The sequence below is a fragment of the Ochotona curzoniae genome, unplaced genomic scaffold (assembly GCF_017591425.1).
Source record: "Ochotona curzoniae isolate NIBS_2020 unplaced genomic scaffold, NIBS_Ocur_1.0 scaffold_3835, whole genome shotgun sequence".
Taxonomy (NCBI): domain Eukaryota; kingdom Metazoa; phylum Chordata; class Mammalia; order Lagomorpha; family Ochotonidae; genus Ochotona; species Ochotona curzoniae.
The window spans coordinates 24,049,635-24,066,662 of record NW_024467114.1 but is presented as its reverse complement, the minus strand read 5'-3'; the positions used below and the strand labels follow the sequence as shown (position 1 = coordinate 24,066,662).

At 48.1% G+C, this 17,028-nt stretch overlaps 1 protein-coding gene across 1 annotated transcript in view; it reads right to left on the bottom strand.

The window, feature by feature from the left end:
* SCRN1 (secernin 1) overlaps nt 1-17,028 on the bottom strand; it is a 39,203-nt gene that overhangs the window by 13,886 nt on the left and 8,289 nt on the right. The window contains exons 2-3 of the mRNA XM_040964851.1: nt 7,335-7,516; nt 1,806-2,008 (exon numbers count right to left, since the gene is read on the bottom strand). Coding sequence (XP_040820785.1) covers nt 1,806-2,008; nt 7,335-7,516 — 385 coding nt within the window. The remainder of the gene's footprint in view (nt 1-1,805; nt 2,009-7,334; nt 7,517-17,028) is intronic.

Sequence of the window (17,028 nt, the reverse complement as noted above, 5' to 3'; positions counted from 1 at the left end):
AGGAGGGCGGTGGGATCGCAGGATGTGCATTCAAAGAGCTGGGAGAAGGCAGATTGTTTAAATATTTATTGAGAGCATCATTTCATGGGGATCAATTTTCTACACTATTTCTGAAACTCAGCTACTGAAGTGCAGTCCCCGATCAATAGTGTTAGCTTCTATGCAATGATGCCACTGAGCACGGACCCCAAGCCTTCCCGATGGACATTCCACAGCAAGATTTTTTTTGTTAGAGGGGTTTTGTTAGAGGGGTAGGAGCCAGACCTGCACACTGGCTACCTTCCCTCTATTGATGCTATTCAGAGCTGGGTCGGCAGACACACATGCCTGGTGGTGCACGCCGTCCCATAGGAGCAGAGACTGCAGCTTGCTCTGTGACGGCTTAGGGGCATTGCAAGCCCAGTGTCTAAGGATGAGAAGCAGCTACTGCCTCACTCAGGCAGTCACAACTGTGCCTTCACACAGCTTGTTTAGAAAAACCACAGTCTGGGTTTTCTGCCTTAGCAGGGTCGTCTTGTGGAGTTTATTTTTAACTTTTGAAACTTATCATACAATTTTGTATAGTCTGAGATTCCCTACCTGCCTTTTTCACCTCCCAGTTGATTTTTTCCCATAATGTCACAACTCTTCATAAGGAGTGACAATTCCACCACTCTGCTATTTAAGTGTGCCCTGACATTGCTGGTACAGACAATGTCAGACAGTCCATCATCTTGTGGGGTTTCCTGATACACTCTTTTAAAAGATTTTTACTTGAAAGGTAGAGTTACAGCAAGAGGGAAAAACAGACAGCTCATTCATCTGCTGGTTCACTCCCCAGATAGCCACAACAACCAGAGCTGAGTTGAGCTGAAGCCAGGAGCTTCTTCCAGGTCTCCCATGTGGTGGCAAGGTCCCAGGCACTTGAGCCATCTTCCGCTGTGTTCCAAGGCTGTAAGTAGGAAGATGGGTCAGAAATGGAGCAGCTGAGACACTCAACTTGCATGGGATGGTGGCAGCTCAACTTGCTATACTACCATGCCACTTGTCACTTTGCATGCAGTGCCAGGCACTACCATCCACAGGAGCCCTGATCACCTGACTGCACAGAAAGATTTGATGCACAGCGGCTGCAGGCGATCCACTTCTAACTCAGTCAGATTTGGTTCCAATCACCCCTACTCCAAGAACGGCAAACAGGTTTCATCCCCAACATCATCTGTGATTAAATGGAAGAGACCAGCCATCTCTTTTACCGTCAAATAATGGTAAAGTCATTTGAGAAACATACTCAGGCCAGCACAGGTTCAACCAGAGGATGCCACAATCTACTAGTCATGTCTGCCATGGGCACAGGCAATGAGAATGGCAGGACAGTCCCATGAGCCACTTCTCTTAGAACCACAAAGTCCTCTCAGGAACCCTTTGACCCTTCCTACACACACACACACACACACACACACACGGGTCTAGGAGGGTGGTAAGATGACAACACAACTGTCACTCCCAACCATGGCTGACCCAGAAGTTCCCTCCATGGGCCATGCAGCAGACATGTTATGGGAACTCAGTCTTCCTGTGCAGTCACCACATCCTCCATCCTCCAGGGACACAGTCTCACAGAAGTGCCCAGCCATCCCAGCCCATCACACAGCAGTCCCCATATAGAACTCCACATCGATGAGAGAAGAATGCTGCAGCACAAAGCGCCATGGGGTCAGGGCCACAGAAGGGATCTGCTACCTACTCAGGATGGAAATGCATCCTTCTCTCAGCCAACGCAAAGCTCCCGTTTGAGCTAGAGAACTGCCCCCACCCACACTCACCTGTCACTTTCTCAGCAGCCCAGTACTTCCCAACGGTCTCGAGCACCCAGGCCTCGCTCCGATCCACCAGCAGGTATGCGCTCTGGAAGCTGTGGCAGGAGCTGGCATCTTCGTAGTAATTTCCACCTTGGCCATGCTCTTGCAACAAGGTGACAATGACCTCCAAGGCTCCCTTAGCTGTCGTGGCTCTCTCCAGACCAAGCCTGAAGTTGAGAAGCAAATGTCAGGCAATTCACGCTGCGTGGTGATGGCTATAGCCATCAGAGACCACTGGGACAAGGCTGAGCCAGGAGCATGGGACCACAAACCTGTTCCATGCACAGGCTGCACAGCCAACACTCAAACCCTCCTCTCAGCCCTGAAGAGATTAGAATTGCTGTCTTTGCACTTCTCCTTGCACGAGCAGGTGCCTCTAGAATCCTGCGGCTTCTTCCTCTGCCTGGGAAACCATGTGTTCCCCCTTTCTCCTTTAACTATCTCCTGGAGCCGACCAGCATGGCTCTGACCCCTAGCCAGCACCCCCTTCCTATGGCTTGTGCCTCACCTACCTCAAGCCTGGGTAGAAAGACATCTCTGCCCAGTGTAACACTTGTGTCTCTCATTCTACCAGGCATGCCACAGCTCCTGAATGCTTATACCCAACTAAAATTCAAGGGCCACAAGTTCATCCCCAGCGCAATGATATCAGGAAACAGGACCCTCGCTGGGGACGAGGCAATTAAGGTGGAATCCTGAGGAACCTTTCCAGTGGTGCCAGCACACTGTATGAGCATGGGTTTGAGTCCTTGCTGCTCTACTTTGGACCCAGCTCCCCGCTAATGCACCTGGGAAGGCAGCCAAGGATGGCCCCAGGACTCGGGCCCCTGCATCACTCACAGGCCAAAGTCATCGACTTAAAAATCAACCTGCTACAGATCCACTGGATTTCAAGTCCTATCTATGGTTGCCTTGTCAGGGCCAGAGCAAATGATTTTGTCGGCCTCTTATGGCCAGACTGTCCCGACCCCTGCCCTGTAAGAAGAGACTCGAGGGAGCAGGAACTGTGGGCTAAGCTGTTAAGCTGATGTCTGCCAGGCTGGTGTCCTATACGGGCACTGTTTGGGAGTCCCAGCTGCTCCACTGCCCCACAAGCTCCCTGTGAATACCCCCAGGGAAGCCGGTGGAAGACAGCTCAAGTGCTGGAACCCCTGACACTCACATGTGAGACTCAGATGAGTTTCAGGCTACTGGCCGGGGCCTGGCCGAACCCCACCCTTTGTAGCCATTTGTGGAGTGAAGTTGAACCAACAAATGGAAGCTATTGATCTCTTTCTCCACTCCTCCTTTAAAAAAAAGTATATCATTAAACACACACACACACACAACAACAACAACAACCTGTTTGTTCTCTCCACTCCAATAGTGGAGGAACAAAGGGACAAGGAGAAGACCCTCCCTCCCCCTGCCACATATGAGGAAGCACCTCTTCCCAGGCTGCAGGTCTGTAAGTACCTTGATCTTGGACTTGCCAGACTCCAAAAACCTGCCACTAAGCACTTGTTTCCACCCCGTGGACTCCCACATGCCAGGCAGTGGTCAGAGCAGGACTCAGAGAGGTGCTGAGCAGATGCTTCGTGCTGCCCCGACAAGGAGGCAGGTGTGTGAGGTGTGTGGGCTCATCTCCATCTCCTGAGCAGGAGAAAAAAGCTGTGACCTAATCCACAGAAAAGGGACACTCTAGCCCAGTGAGCAATTCCTGGTGGCCCAGGCTCTGCCACATTCCAGCTCCAGGGTTCTGGGCAAGTCCTTTAACGCCCTCACTTCTAGCTCCAGGTTCCTCTTCTACCATGTGGAAGTAAATGAACCTGCTGCACCAGGTTGTTAGGAGGATCCTAGAAGAAACAGCAAAGCATAGCCCCTCTCCCCATTGCCAAGATGTCGGGATGGACTGAATGCATCGGACACAGAAACAAACTCAGTGAGTCACTCCACCACAAAAGGAATGGAGGGAACAGCCTGAGGCAACACTTGGATGGGCTGCAGCCCGCAGCAGCCAGCCGGGAGAGCAGATGGCCACATTTCAGGGACTCCAAGCCAGCTGAGTGTTTGAACACTGGTATTTCAACACCTGTGGCAGTGGGAGCATTTACACTGTGGAGATTGGCAAAGGCCACACAGCAGGGATCTCTCCACCCACCAGGCCGGTCTTTATGCACCTGTTGGCGTGCTGCTGACCAACCAGTTCTGAGAGCTTCTGCCTTCTCCTCCACCTTGGGCCTGGATGTCTCAGAAGGACACATGGGAACTTGGACAGTGAGACACACCCAATATTCAGAAAACAAATTCCCATTCCTACGTTAGCTCCTGCCAGGCGCTTGCTACTTGGAACCAGCCTCACAAAGCCTGCAAAAATATGTCTGAGTGTTTGTCTGTTGTTCCCCTGGGAGAAAGGTGCTAGCCAGTCTTACAGCACTTCACGGATCCAAAAGAACAAAGCTTGTTATTTAGCACAAGCACTACTGAAAATGAAGTCTTAAAAGCACTATCATCTGGGGACAAGGACGTAGCATAGCGATCAGGACACCTCCATCCCACATTGGAGTACCTAGATTCAGCTCAGACTGCCACACCCAAAACTCAGTTTCTGAACTAATTCATTCCCATTCTCTCTCTCTCTCTCTCTCTCTCTCCCTCTCTCTCTCTCTCTCTCTCTCTCTCTCTTACTCTGTCACTTTCTTTCTGGACAGAGAGCTCTACCTCCCAATTTTTTTAAATTGTTTTGTCTAATTCTTGCATCCCCTCAAGCCTCTAAAAATACATGCAAATTATAAATAATCTATCCTGAAGGTAGTGTAAATTGACACGGTCATTTTTAAAATATTTATTCCTTTGAAAGGCAGAATGACACAAAAGGAGAGCCAAAGATTCACCCATGTGCTGGTTCATTTCCCAAATGCCTGTAACAGTCCTGGCTGTGCTGGGACAAAGCCAGGAATCTAAAACCCCATTGGGGTCTCCCAAGCAGGTAGCAGAGACCATGGGACATCATTAGCCGCATGCCCAGGTGCATTAGTGGGGAGTTGGATGAAAAGTAGAACTGGAACTGGAGCCAACACTCTCAGGTGGGGTGTGGGCATTCCAAAAGGTGGCTTAACCCACTGTACCATAACACCAGCCCCTGCCACTGTCACTCATTCCGTCTCTGCAAACTGAAGGTGGATTTGACAAATGGAAAACATGAAGGAACAGAATGTACATATAGAAGCAAATGCCATATTTTTCAAATAATGAACCCATTCTAGCAGGCACAGGGAACAGAATGTAAATGCAGGACAGCCTCCTCTCACAAGAGCTGGCCAGAAGGGCTCTCAGCCAAGCACATCAAGCTCCTCCACACACACAGGGAGACTCCGTCCGAGTCCCAACCTGAAAGATGACAACCAAGCAACGGAAACACCCTCTGGGGAACGTGCATCAACAACCCCAGGAGGCGCTGTGAAAACCACCTGCTCACCTCAATCCCCAGCATTACTGATACAGCAGGCATGGTGGGGGCGGGGGGGTGGGAGAGAATGAGAGGGAGGGCATGAACTTCCAGCACATGCCTAGGCCACACAAGTTCTCCATCACACTTTAAGAATCACTGCTCTGGAACATGGCCACTCACACTGTGGCTTGAGGATCCACATTGGTGGACATGATGGCTAAGGCTCAACACTGACCTTGCCCTCTACTGCTGACAAGTGGCGTTATCCCAGACCTTGCCCAACAAGCCACACTACTTCTGTGCCCCGTCTGCTCTATCTTCAGCCCTCCCCTGCTGGTTCCACATCAAATGCACCTGCTCCCTCAGGTATTCACAGATGTACCCAGTCTGGGACAATCTGCCACCCATCAGTGTCTGTGGGGGGCCTCACTCTGGCATTCTTTGCCCTTCACGTGACTGAAAGTTCCAGATCTCTTTGGGTTTTCTCCTACTGTTGTCTAAACTTGTTCCTTCACTGTGAACTGCTCCATTTTCTGTCTTCTCTCTCCCTGCAACCACACTAACATTTGAAGCTTTGAGCATCTTCACGTGCCCACAAAGTCCAGTACAAGGTAGGTACTGAGCAAGAAGCCTGCTATTTTATTGGTAGGTGTTCCTGGAAAGCTACATCAGAGACTCTGATGGGGGGAAAATCCCTTCCATTATCTCTTAGAAATCAATCTTTTGAATGGTGATTTTTGCAGCTCTGTAAGCTCCATGCTGCAAACATAAGTACCCAAAACACAAGGCAATATATGAGAAGTTAAAAACGCATCTTTCTCAGTAACTCCTCATGTGTAAAATTTCAAGTACAGAGGTAAAAAAAAAAATGGAAACAGAGAACGTTGTTTAAGAAATAAGCTCACAACTTGTTCTGCACATTTTGTTGTATGAATTAAGAGCAAACTGGCTGTAAATATAGGCTCTTCTCTTCAGCTTAGGGAAGTGGCTCCTTCTAAGTTTATAAGAATTGGGAAGGCGGCCAGCAATCAGCCAGCACACCAGCTGACAAGGTGGCACCTTCAGAGCACCCATCATCAGCTGACAGGTGCAGCGGGTCCCAAAGGCTCTGCATACACAGGCAATCCCTCTGCAAAGCCAGTTCAGAACTTCCATTCCTGTGATGGGAAGTTAACTTTGGGCGGTCCTTTAGATGTCACCCAGTGTAGGTATTTGTGCCACGAGCTGGAGTATCCACACAAAAGCCAAGACACTCCTGGCTCCCAGCCAAATCTTCCAACTACTCTATGGTTCTGGTTCATTTCATTCTTTCAAGAAACCCATTTTGGAATGCTTTGCTCCACTCAATCCTCTGCTTTAGTCATCTGCTCCAAGTTCAGTTACTGATGGCACCTTACGTGTGAGACACAGTCCCCAGCACCTGTGACACAGGAGGGGATAGAACTCTTGCCCTGTGCAGCTTCCAGACCCTACTCCTTCTGTTATGCAGTGGCTGGGAAGTGCAGAAGGAAGGGACAATGGAGAGATCTAGAAGGGAAGTGAGGCCTGCCCTTTAACAGTTGTATTTTATTTGTTTTTCTCTTGGGTGCTTCAAATATCATAGCGTCACCAAAGCAGTGGTGTTAGTATATTCCCAAGGTTCTGAAACCATCCCCACGATTTAAGTATAGAACCTTTTAAATATCCCCTCAAAAACCCTCAACCTGTTAGGAGTCATTGTCCATTTCCCCAGCCCCTCCCCAGGCAACCATAATTTATGTTTTGCCTCCAGAGCTTGGCTGGTTCCGACATTTCCAAGGAGTAGCTTCAAACAGTATGATCTTTCGCATCTGCTTCACTCAGTATAATACTTTCAAGTCACCATATTGAAACAGGTGTTAGCACCTGATTTTTTTTCTTGTGAATAGTATTCTAAAGCCTTCTATTGTTTTCTATCTCAAAAAAATTTGTATCAAAAAGCACATAGCATCTTTCGAGGGGCTATGCTACAATGCACTAGGTTTAAGACGCACACCTGTTAACCACCCTATACCAGGTAGCCACGCTGAATGGCCATGCAGTACCTGACCAGGTCCATCCCCAGCAAGGCTTCCGTCTCAGCAGCTGCCTCTTTGGTGCTGATGGCTTCATTGGCGATGCACACTCCATGTTCATTGGCCCCCATCTCGGCCCCCCAAAGCCAAGCAGGTTTGCTTATCATTATGGCATGGGTCCTTGGGACTTGGTCGATTGAAATGTAGGTGCACTGGAAAACAAAGGCAGGAAAGATGTCACCTATGAGGCAGCACTTCATGTCCACCTTGGAGCACACATTGAACCACCACCTCAATTACAGAGTTGAAACAGCAAGAGGCTTTGGGTACACCCAGGTTTAGAAGATGGCTTGCTGGTCTCCATGTGTCAGTCTCTCTGGCCACACCAATCTCTCCATAGCACTTAGGCTTCTGAGACTTATCTTGAACCAGATACCCAGCCAGTCTTCACCCTAAATATTCTGTGTCCATACCCAAACCGTGACATTGGTCTGTAAATGTCATTACAGATACCCCAGCCCATATTCGGAAGAAATTTCACCTATAAGCTGAACATAAAAAGCAGATGAAGGGAAGCTGCTCTGCAGGAAGCAAGGAAGCAAGGGAGGGAGGGAGAGAGGGAGAGAGGGAGAGAGGGAGAGGGAGAGAGGGAGAGAGGGAGAGAGGGAAAGGAAAGGCTTTTATGTCTTCACCTGGAAAACTAGGGAGCTAATGTCAATCAGACTATTTCTTCCAAAGTATTGGTAAGCTCAGAACCCTTCCTCCATACAAACTCTTACAAAGACACACACAAGAAAACCCATCAAAGTATGTCCAGGCAAACAGAGGAAGAGGAGGTAGAGGCATAACATCTTTCTCTCCTTTCTTGCCTTCCCTTACCCTCCCCACCTAGAGGCCCAGGGTGAGATCCTGGGTGGGCCGGTTGGAAACCCACACGAGTGGGCCTCCTAGAGGCCTTCTGCCTTGGATGCTGCAGCAGCCCTGCACACCGCAGGGATGCAGGAGGGACCGTGGGCTTGAGATGACACAGCTCTCCTGCTCTCAAGGGAGATTTCTGTCATCAGCTGCAACCACTGTCTTCATTTTCAATTGCTGAAATCACTGGAGGCACTGCAGGCTTAGATTTGGATTGGTTGGTTGACTTTGTTATATGGACTGAACGAGGACCAGCATGCTGCACTCCTGTGCACTGACTGGTCCTTGTCCCTAAGGCTCGGGTGAGTGTGGGAATGCACACAGCATACACCCTTGTTGGCCAGGTGACCTGTGCACCTGCACTCAGCCTGTCAGGTGCGGCTCTACCCTTGGATGACGTCACTCCTCTTCATTATTAGCTTTCAGTTGATGAAGAATGATGTCCAGGGGTGGTCAAGAGCCCCTTGAGATGCTAAAGGTAAGCAAACAGTAAAACAGTCTTTGACAGGTTTTTTTGCTAACCAAAGGCCAGACTATTTGTAGAAATGCTTCGTGTACAACACAAAGCTGGTCAAAGCCATAATGAATGATGCTGCTTTGGGCTTTGCTAAATGTCTTAGTCTTGCACACATCCACAGGATACAGAAGTGCAGGCATTGGCCCACTGTTTCTAAAGCCCTATCCCCACTGAGCACCAAGGCAGACTTCTGCCTTAAAAACAGTGAGAAAACAGGGAAGGAATTTCAGCTCTATAAGTGTAATTCACACAAAAGGGTTTTTTTAATGGCAGAGAAAAAGATAAAACTAGGAAATGGTTCCACTGACTTGTCCTCAAATTCATTTTTACATTATGTTATACATTTACACATAGCTTATTCAGACACTACCAACCACTCTCACAGCAGGCTGTACTGAGTGCTACGAGCAGCAAATCAAAGACACTGCCCACTCCCTGCTTCTCCTGTTCAAAAGAGAAAAGGCACAGCACACATGACCGTGACAGCCATGCTGACTTCAGTGCCCCCGGGTCTGCCCATTGCATAGGCGCCTTCCCTTCTACACATCCTGTCCTGGTAGGTTTCTCCTTCCTCCATTCCAGCCACTCATCCCCTTCAAGGATATGACAGAAATGACTTATTTTGCACACCGGTTTAACTATTTTTTGAAACAGTTACAGATAGAGTGAGAGTGACAGAGAAGGAGATCTGCCATCTGCTGGCTCCTTCCCCAAACGACTGTAATGACCCTGGCTGAGCCAGGGACTGACCTGGGACTCTGTCCAGGTCTCCCTTATGAGTGCCAGGAACCTAAGCACTCGACTCATCTTCCCCTGCTTTTCTCAGGCACATTAGCAGGGAGCTACAATGAAAGTGGAACAGCAGGGACTGGAACAAGAAATCCTAAGGGAGCTGGCATCTCAGGTGGTCACTGAACCCACTGCGCTACCTGCTGGCCCCAGCGCAGACTGTGTGTGTGTGCTATCTGCAGGCACCAATAAATCTTCATGTGGTTAAGACATATGGACAGATGGCTGGATGGGCGAGTTCTCAAGACCTGAGGCAGCATACAGATGATGCAAGGGAGAAAGGGACCACGTCCGAGTGCCCAGCTTTACCAAGTGACCAGTCATGGAGTGGCTCTTCTTGAGCTCAAGGTATCCAGGCAGGGCTTCGAGCCTTTGAGCGTGCCAAAGGTATGTTCCTGTTCCAAGGACTCAGGGGAGCCACTGTGCTGATTCCAAACTGCAAGGTCCCATAAGGACCTGACTGACAGAGATGCTAAACATGGCATCAAGACCAGATGGTCTGTGTGGGAGTTCAACACACTCGCAACCAACCTGACACTTTTCAAGCCAAACCCAGAATAGTGAAGGTGGAAGGGGAGCCCCCACAGGCCAGAAGATCCAGATCAGTCCCTCCCACCACCACACTGAAGGCCCAGGTGACCAGACAGCCCACAGTACTGAGCCCTCGGGGGCCTGGGACACATTGCCAGGGACCTCTTTGGCCTGGCCCCTAGAACCCTGGGCAGCAAGGTACCTTCTGAGACAGCCATGTACATCCTGGCACTGGTGCCTTCGATCAGGCCAATCACAGCCTGCCAGGGGTGAGGCGGATGAGGACGAAGGAACACACTTATCCTATAGAGATAAGTTATTTAAAAATCCCAATTTGAGAGCAAATTTCAAACGAGGAACATTCACACCTGGCATAATTAGCTAAACTTCATAAAATCAGCCAGCTAGAACATAAACTCCACAGGCAGGCTTTTTTTTTTTAATAATTCATTGAATGTGGTGATGGCCACATTACTGATGAGGCAGAGAAGAAATGCGATTGGTGATTTGGGAGGAGATTTCACCAACGAAAAATATCCAAAAAGCACCTGACATCGTATGGCAAATTCAACTTAGTTCTCCAAGCCAAATTTCTCCTGCAAAAGCAACAAAGAAAGTGCTGGAACTTGGGTTGGGTGTCTGGCCTAGTGCTGAGACCCAGGACTCAGGCAGTGACATTCCATGTCCGGAGTCTGGCTTCAATTCCTGGCTCCAAACCCAAAAGCCAACTTCTTGCACATGCAGCAGTGGTGACCGCAGTGAGGCTCCTGCCACTCACACAGGAAACCCAGATGGCCTTCCTGGCTCCTAGCTGTCATGGGCTCTTGGAGAAGTAGTCAGTGGATGGCAACTCATTCTAATTCATTCCTACAGTTTTAAAGGTGGCTCTTCTGGGGGACAGTTCTGGTCTCCAGCTTTGGTTACAAGCCATTAGAATGGACTATGGCTGCCCCTCAGCCACTCCCACTCACCCCTACACATGACAAATCTGCCAATAACCCTGATTTGCAGTGTCAGAGCCACAGAACCAAGGCCAGAGTAGGGAGCAGGGTGAGTCTGCCTTCCCAACACCAGTCCTGCCTAATGCCAATCCCAGAGCTTATTGAAGGCAGTGTCTGGCCTGGCCACTCTCTCTCGAGGCTCCAGGGTGCACCCATCTGGTTGGGAGGTGGACAAGAGGAGCAGCAAAGAGGGTTTCTGCAGAGGCAGCTTGTGTTATTCATGGCAACTGTGTCAAGAATTAAAAGCAAACTCAGCTTCCTGCCACTGCTTATTCCACCCACCTCCACACATGCTGTGTCTGGACTGCTCCCGGTAAAGGGGGGAGGGGTAGGCACACACAATAGACATTTCAGTGGATGAAACAAAACCATTGAGCCTTCCTACTGTACTCGCATAGGGAACACAACCCTGGCACTGCCAGTGAAAACCTCTGCAGGGTGCATGGATGAGTCAGCCACACTCTTGGTAGGGAGGTGCAGGGGAAGGCTGGGGGAAGGAGAAGCTTCAAAAATAGTGATTCCAGAAAATCTGCAGCGCTGGGTTTGTGCTAAGGGATAGGTTGCATGTGTGTTTTGTGTGATCAGTGCCTTGCTTGCCAGCTTTTGTTAAAACTTATTTGAAAAGCAGGGAGGGAAGAGATCGTCCATCTGCTGGTTCAGTCGTCAAATTCTATCCATATCTTTCAACTGGGTGACAGGGTCCTGAACACTTGACATTATCCCAGGAGCAGAGAGAGAGCTGCACTGACAGTCAATCCCGTATGGGGTGCGCACATCACAGGAGGTGGCTTAACCTGGTGTCCCACAACGCTGGCCCTGTATGTGATCGGTTTTTAAAACATGCCCTTCACATTCACATGTGTCTTCATGCAGACAGGAGAGGTGGATCAATGGGTAACACCTGTCCCCAGCATCCAGGAGAGCAGTGTAGGTCTCCCCGATACTGTTGGATCGGTGGGGATGGGCACTGCCAAGGCCAGGGCTTAGGGAGGAGGAACTGGCCGTGTGTGAAGGCACTGGCTCCTGGAAGCTGGGGAACTTGTCTCCCATGCCAGCTCCTAGCCTCAGGGCTGAGAAGCAGAGCAAGCAGAATGAACAATATCCAACCTACCCAGGAGCCAGGGAGCTCTGGGCAACGGTGATTCTAGAATCAGCTGTGCTTTTTAGCTCTAAGAAGTCATTGTCAGAATGACAATTGAGATCCTCCTATCCCCAGTCATACTCTACCCAGCCAGCCTCCCTGGGCATAGTGTCATTCACAAGGCCAGCAGCTCTCACTGACCAATGCCATTCTATACTTAAAAGTATTTCCACAGGACCCGGGGCAGTATCCTAGTGGCTAAAGTCCTCACCTTGCATGCAGGATGCATGCACTAGGATCCCAGATGGGCACCAGTTTCATATCCCGACTGCTTCGCTTCCCTTCCAGCTCCCTGTTTGTGGCCTGGGAAAGCAGTCAAGGATGGCATAAAGCCTTGGGACCCTGCACCCACATGGGAGACCCAGAAGAAGCTCCTGGCTCCTGGCTTTGGATCAGCTCAGCTCCAGCTATTGTGACCACTTTGGGAGTGAATCAATGGATGGACAATCCTTCATTCTCTTCTTCTCTCTATAAATCTTTAAAAAATAGGTAAGTAAAAGTATTTCTACTGGTGGGGAGAGGGCAAATGTAAAGCCTGCCTTTGGATGGAAAATGTCCATAACCTCACTGATGAAGAGGACTCACACAGCACCCACATGGCAGTCACAGCCGTCAATTAAAATTCACTTTCAGTGCTGGCACCGTGGCTCAACCAGTTAGTCCTCCACCTCCATGTGCCAGCATCCCACGTGGGAGCCAGTTCATTTCCCAGAGCTCCTTGCTTGTAGCCTGGGAGGGCAAGGGAGGATGGTTCAAAGCCTTGGGACCCTTAGCCCACATCAAAGACCCAGAAGTGGATCCTGTTTCTGATCAGCTCAGCCCTGGCTGTGGCAGCCATTTGAGGACTGAACCAGCGGCTGGAAGAGCTTTCTAATTTTTGTAAAATGTAATTGCTATTTATTTTCTTGAGAGGCAGAAAACAAGATAGGGAAAAAAAATTCCTATCTGCATGTTTACTCCCTAAATGCCCAAAAGAGCCCAAGCTGAACAGGGCAGAAGCCAAGCCTGACACTCTGGGCAGGTCTCCGACATGGGTGGCAGGCAGTCAAGTACTTGACCAGGGTCCACATTAGCAGGAAGCTGGAGTCAGGAACTGGAACCCAACTACTCCACTGTAGGCATGGGCTTCTTATCCAGTTAACACTGGAATATCTGCTATTGTCTGCACCAGCAATGTCAGGACACGCTTCAACAACCAAGTGATGGACTTATGACTGCTTATGAAGGACTATACTATTGTAATAACACGGGGAAAATAAGTTGGGGGAAGGGTATGTGGAGAGGTGGGTAGAGGAAATTCCAGAGCCTATGGAATTGTACCATAAAAGTAAAAATAAAATAGAGGAGGAAATAAAAGAAGGTGCAAAAGGATTTTGGGTGTAAAGTTGTAGTAAGATGGGAAAAATAAATGTAAATTTTTCTATTTTAAAAAAAAACACTATTAGGTTACACATCCACCTCTGAAATCTAAGCCGGGTTTCAAGGATTCAGTGTCTGTAAACTGTGATATAATTAGCTTCTTGGGCATCAAGGATAAATAGTGCAAACTTTAGATGAAATTCAGTTTTTCTGAAATAATATTACAACTTTTTCCTAAGCGGAAGGTTCAATTATGTGAGAACAAGCCTACAGTGCATCCATGCGCATTTGGGCACACATAGCCACGGAGACACCCGCATACCTACAGTGCATCCATGCGCATTTGTGCACACGTAGCCAGGGAGACACACGCATACAATCACAGCACATCGCACTCCACGAAGTACCTCATCTGCCTCCAATATCCCTCCCGAGGGGAGAAGCAGTGCCCGAGGCATCGTGGTGCCAGTTCTGCAAGGCACAGGGCAAGGCATCCTCAGAGGGCATCGGGACTTTCAAAAATCCTCACAGATGCTGCTTGCTGATGGGCAACCCTGACATAAATCCAGGGTGCACATGAGAAACCAAAGAATATAACACCGAGGTGCTCCTGTCTGCCAACCATGCAGCCGAACGAAACATGCAGTGCAATTTCAGGAATTGGGAACGATGGGTGGGAAGGAGCTGACAGCCTCCTCTTCCAAGCTCAGCTGAAGTATTCCTGACCTATGGTGGACAATGGAAGGACGGATGGAGCTGATGAGTGAGGCATGGACAAGCAGAGAAGCTGAAAGGAAAGCCTTCCCAGAAGCCAGACTAGCTGGCAACACTGCTACATGAACGCAAGAGTGGTCAGCAAAGCATATCCTTATTCTAAGAAGCTTCTGAGGAGAATCAAGATGGCGGAATAGGGTAAGGACACATAAACAGATGGAGAAATAGCAAGGGTGAAATAGAACAGGCCAACAGCAAAGGGGCACCTGGAGACTGACAGACATGGGACAGCAGCGGAGACAACAATGTGGTTTGCAGTGACCCAGACATCCCAGCAGGCAGTCAGTGAACGGTGATCTGAGCTCCACCAGCAGCCAGGTGGGAGGGAGAGTTCACCAGGAGAACCAAAGCAAAGAACTACCCATCCTGATTTGTGTGATTCAACCAGTGGTAGAGACAGACATCAGATCCAAAACAGACTGTACAGGAACAGGGTGGATCTCATAGTCCAGACCCCCACCAGAGCTGGATCAGTTGCCAAAGGGAGCAAAGGCTTTGGGATGCAACTGCATCCACTAAGCTGGAAGGGAATGCATTTCTGGTCCAGTGAATTGCACCAAAGTGGCATCTTAACAGCTTCCAAACAAAAGAGGTCTGGGTAGCCCCCAGACCTAATGGCCAGTAAATCCAAAACTCCACCAGTGGTACATCAAGTGCCATTTTGTACAGTGTGGGAAAGGTTGAGATTGGACAGACAACAGTGAGTTACTCCTGTGCTAAGCTGGGGGCAAACTCACTTCCAGCTCAGTGCACTGCAGCGGTCCCACAGGGAAAAATATTGACTGGCATCCTATGGGTCAAAATAGGTCCTTGTGGCGCTCAGATCTAACAGCCAAAAGGTTCCAGCAAGATCAGCACCACCAACAACCTAGTCATTTAAGACACCTGATGTCTCCCTAATCCTGCGAACTGCTCAAACTGGAAGTGAGAGAAAGGCTGTACTGACAACAGTGCAGCCACAGCACAGGATCACAGGAGGTAGACTGGTGAGCCAGGAGCCGGGGCTACAAAGATTATGGAGGGAGTCTAACAACAGAGATCAGACCTGGAACTCGCTGGAGGGAGTGGTACAAGTGACCGCAAACAAAGAACCGGTAACAACCACGATAAGTAAAATTGAACTGTAGACCTATGGATGACACAGCTTAGAAATCCACCCTAAGGAGAAGAATCTGCTAACCAGAAGCACAATGAGAAGAGACGGAGGCACAATGGATATTACTGAAGACTTCCCTGCAAAGGAACAAAAGTCTTCGCCAACCTCAGAGTTAACTGAGGAATACATCAAGGAAATGGGGGACACAGAATTCAGAAAACTCATTGTAAGGCTTCCTGTCAACAACGAGAAGCACATACAGGAGTTTAAGGAATTTAAGCAGCATGTCACACAGGAAACAACACCACCGAAACAAAATCAAGCCAAATTATTAAAAATGAAGGACACAAAAGAGCAAATTAAAGATTTGTGAAAAGTCTCCATAACAGAATGAATGAGGTGGAAGAAAGAATCTCAGAATTGGAAGTATTTCTTGCCACAATAAAGAAGCAATCTAAAAATTGGAAGCAGAGCTGGGTCAAGCTAAAAGAAAGTATTCAAGAACTAAGAGACACTATTAAAAGGCTAAATATAAGAGTAATGGAAGTTTCAGAGATGAGATAGAGAAACTGGGTTTAAAAATATGTTCAATAAAATAAAGGAAAACTTCCCTAATCTGGAGAAAGAATTGGGAAACAACATCCAGGAGGGACACAGAACTTCCAACAGTTGATCAAAAGCGATCTTCACCACGACACATGATAATCAAGCTCTCTTCAACCGAACATAAGGTAAAGATCCTTAAATGTACACGTGAAAAAAAAAATCAATTCACCTACAGAGGAATAGCAGTCAGAGTCACAGCTTAACTCAGAGGAAACTCTACAAGCAAGAAGAGAATGGAGCAACATATTCCAGATTCTAAAAGGAAAAAAATTTTTTAAAAATGAAATGAGAAGCTTCTGAAACCTCAACAGCCAAGAACAAAGTTTCTAGAGAAACCCACAGATATGATATTGAACATGTCATGACATGAGTACAACATTGTGGCACAGCTAGTTAAACCACTGCCTAAAAATGCCGGCATCCACTGTGGGATGCGGCTCTAGTCCCAACTGTTCCACTTCTAATCCAGTTCCACTAATGTTTCTGGGAAGGCAATAATGGAATTTAAAGTAAAAACTGTAAGGTAACTCAACAAGATGCAAGGAAATACAGCTAGAAATTAAAGAAATGAGGTGATCAATGAGTAGCATCAATGAGAATACTCCTAAGGAGACAGAACTCATCAAGACGAACCTACCAGAACATTTTGGAAATGAAATCTTCAATCAGAAAAATTTTTTAAAAATAGGATTGAGAACTTTAACAGCAGAATACACCAAGTGGAAGAAAGAATTTAGGACATTGAGGACAAGGATTTTGAAATAATCCAAACATGCAACACAAAATTTTATTTAAAAATGAAGTTTTCCTAGGAGATACCATGAAATGACCCAATATTCACATTATAAGGATTCAAATAAATCTTTTTAAAAACGCAAAAAAAAAAAAAAAGATTACAGACTAAACTGAAGGGTTGAAAAAGATACACCAGGCAAGAGGAAAGGCAAAGCAAACAGGCCTAGCTATCCTGATATCAGATAAAACAGACTTTATAT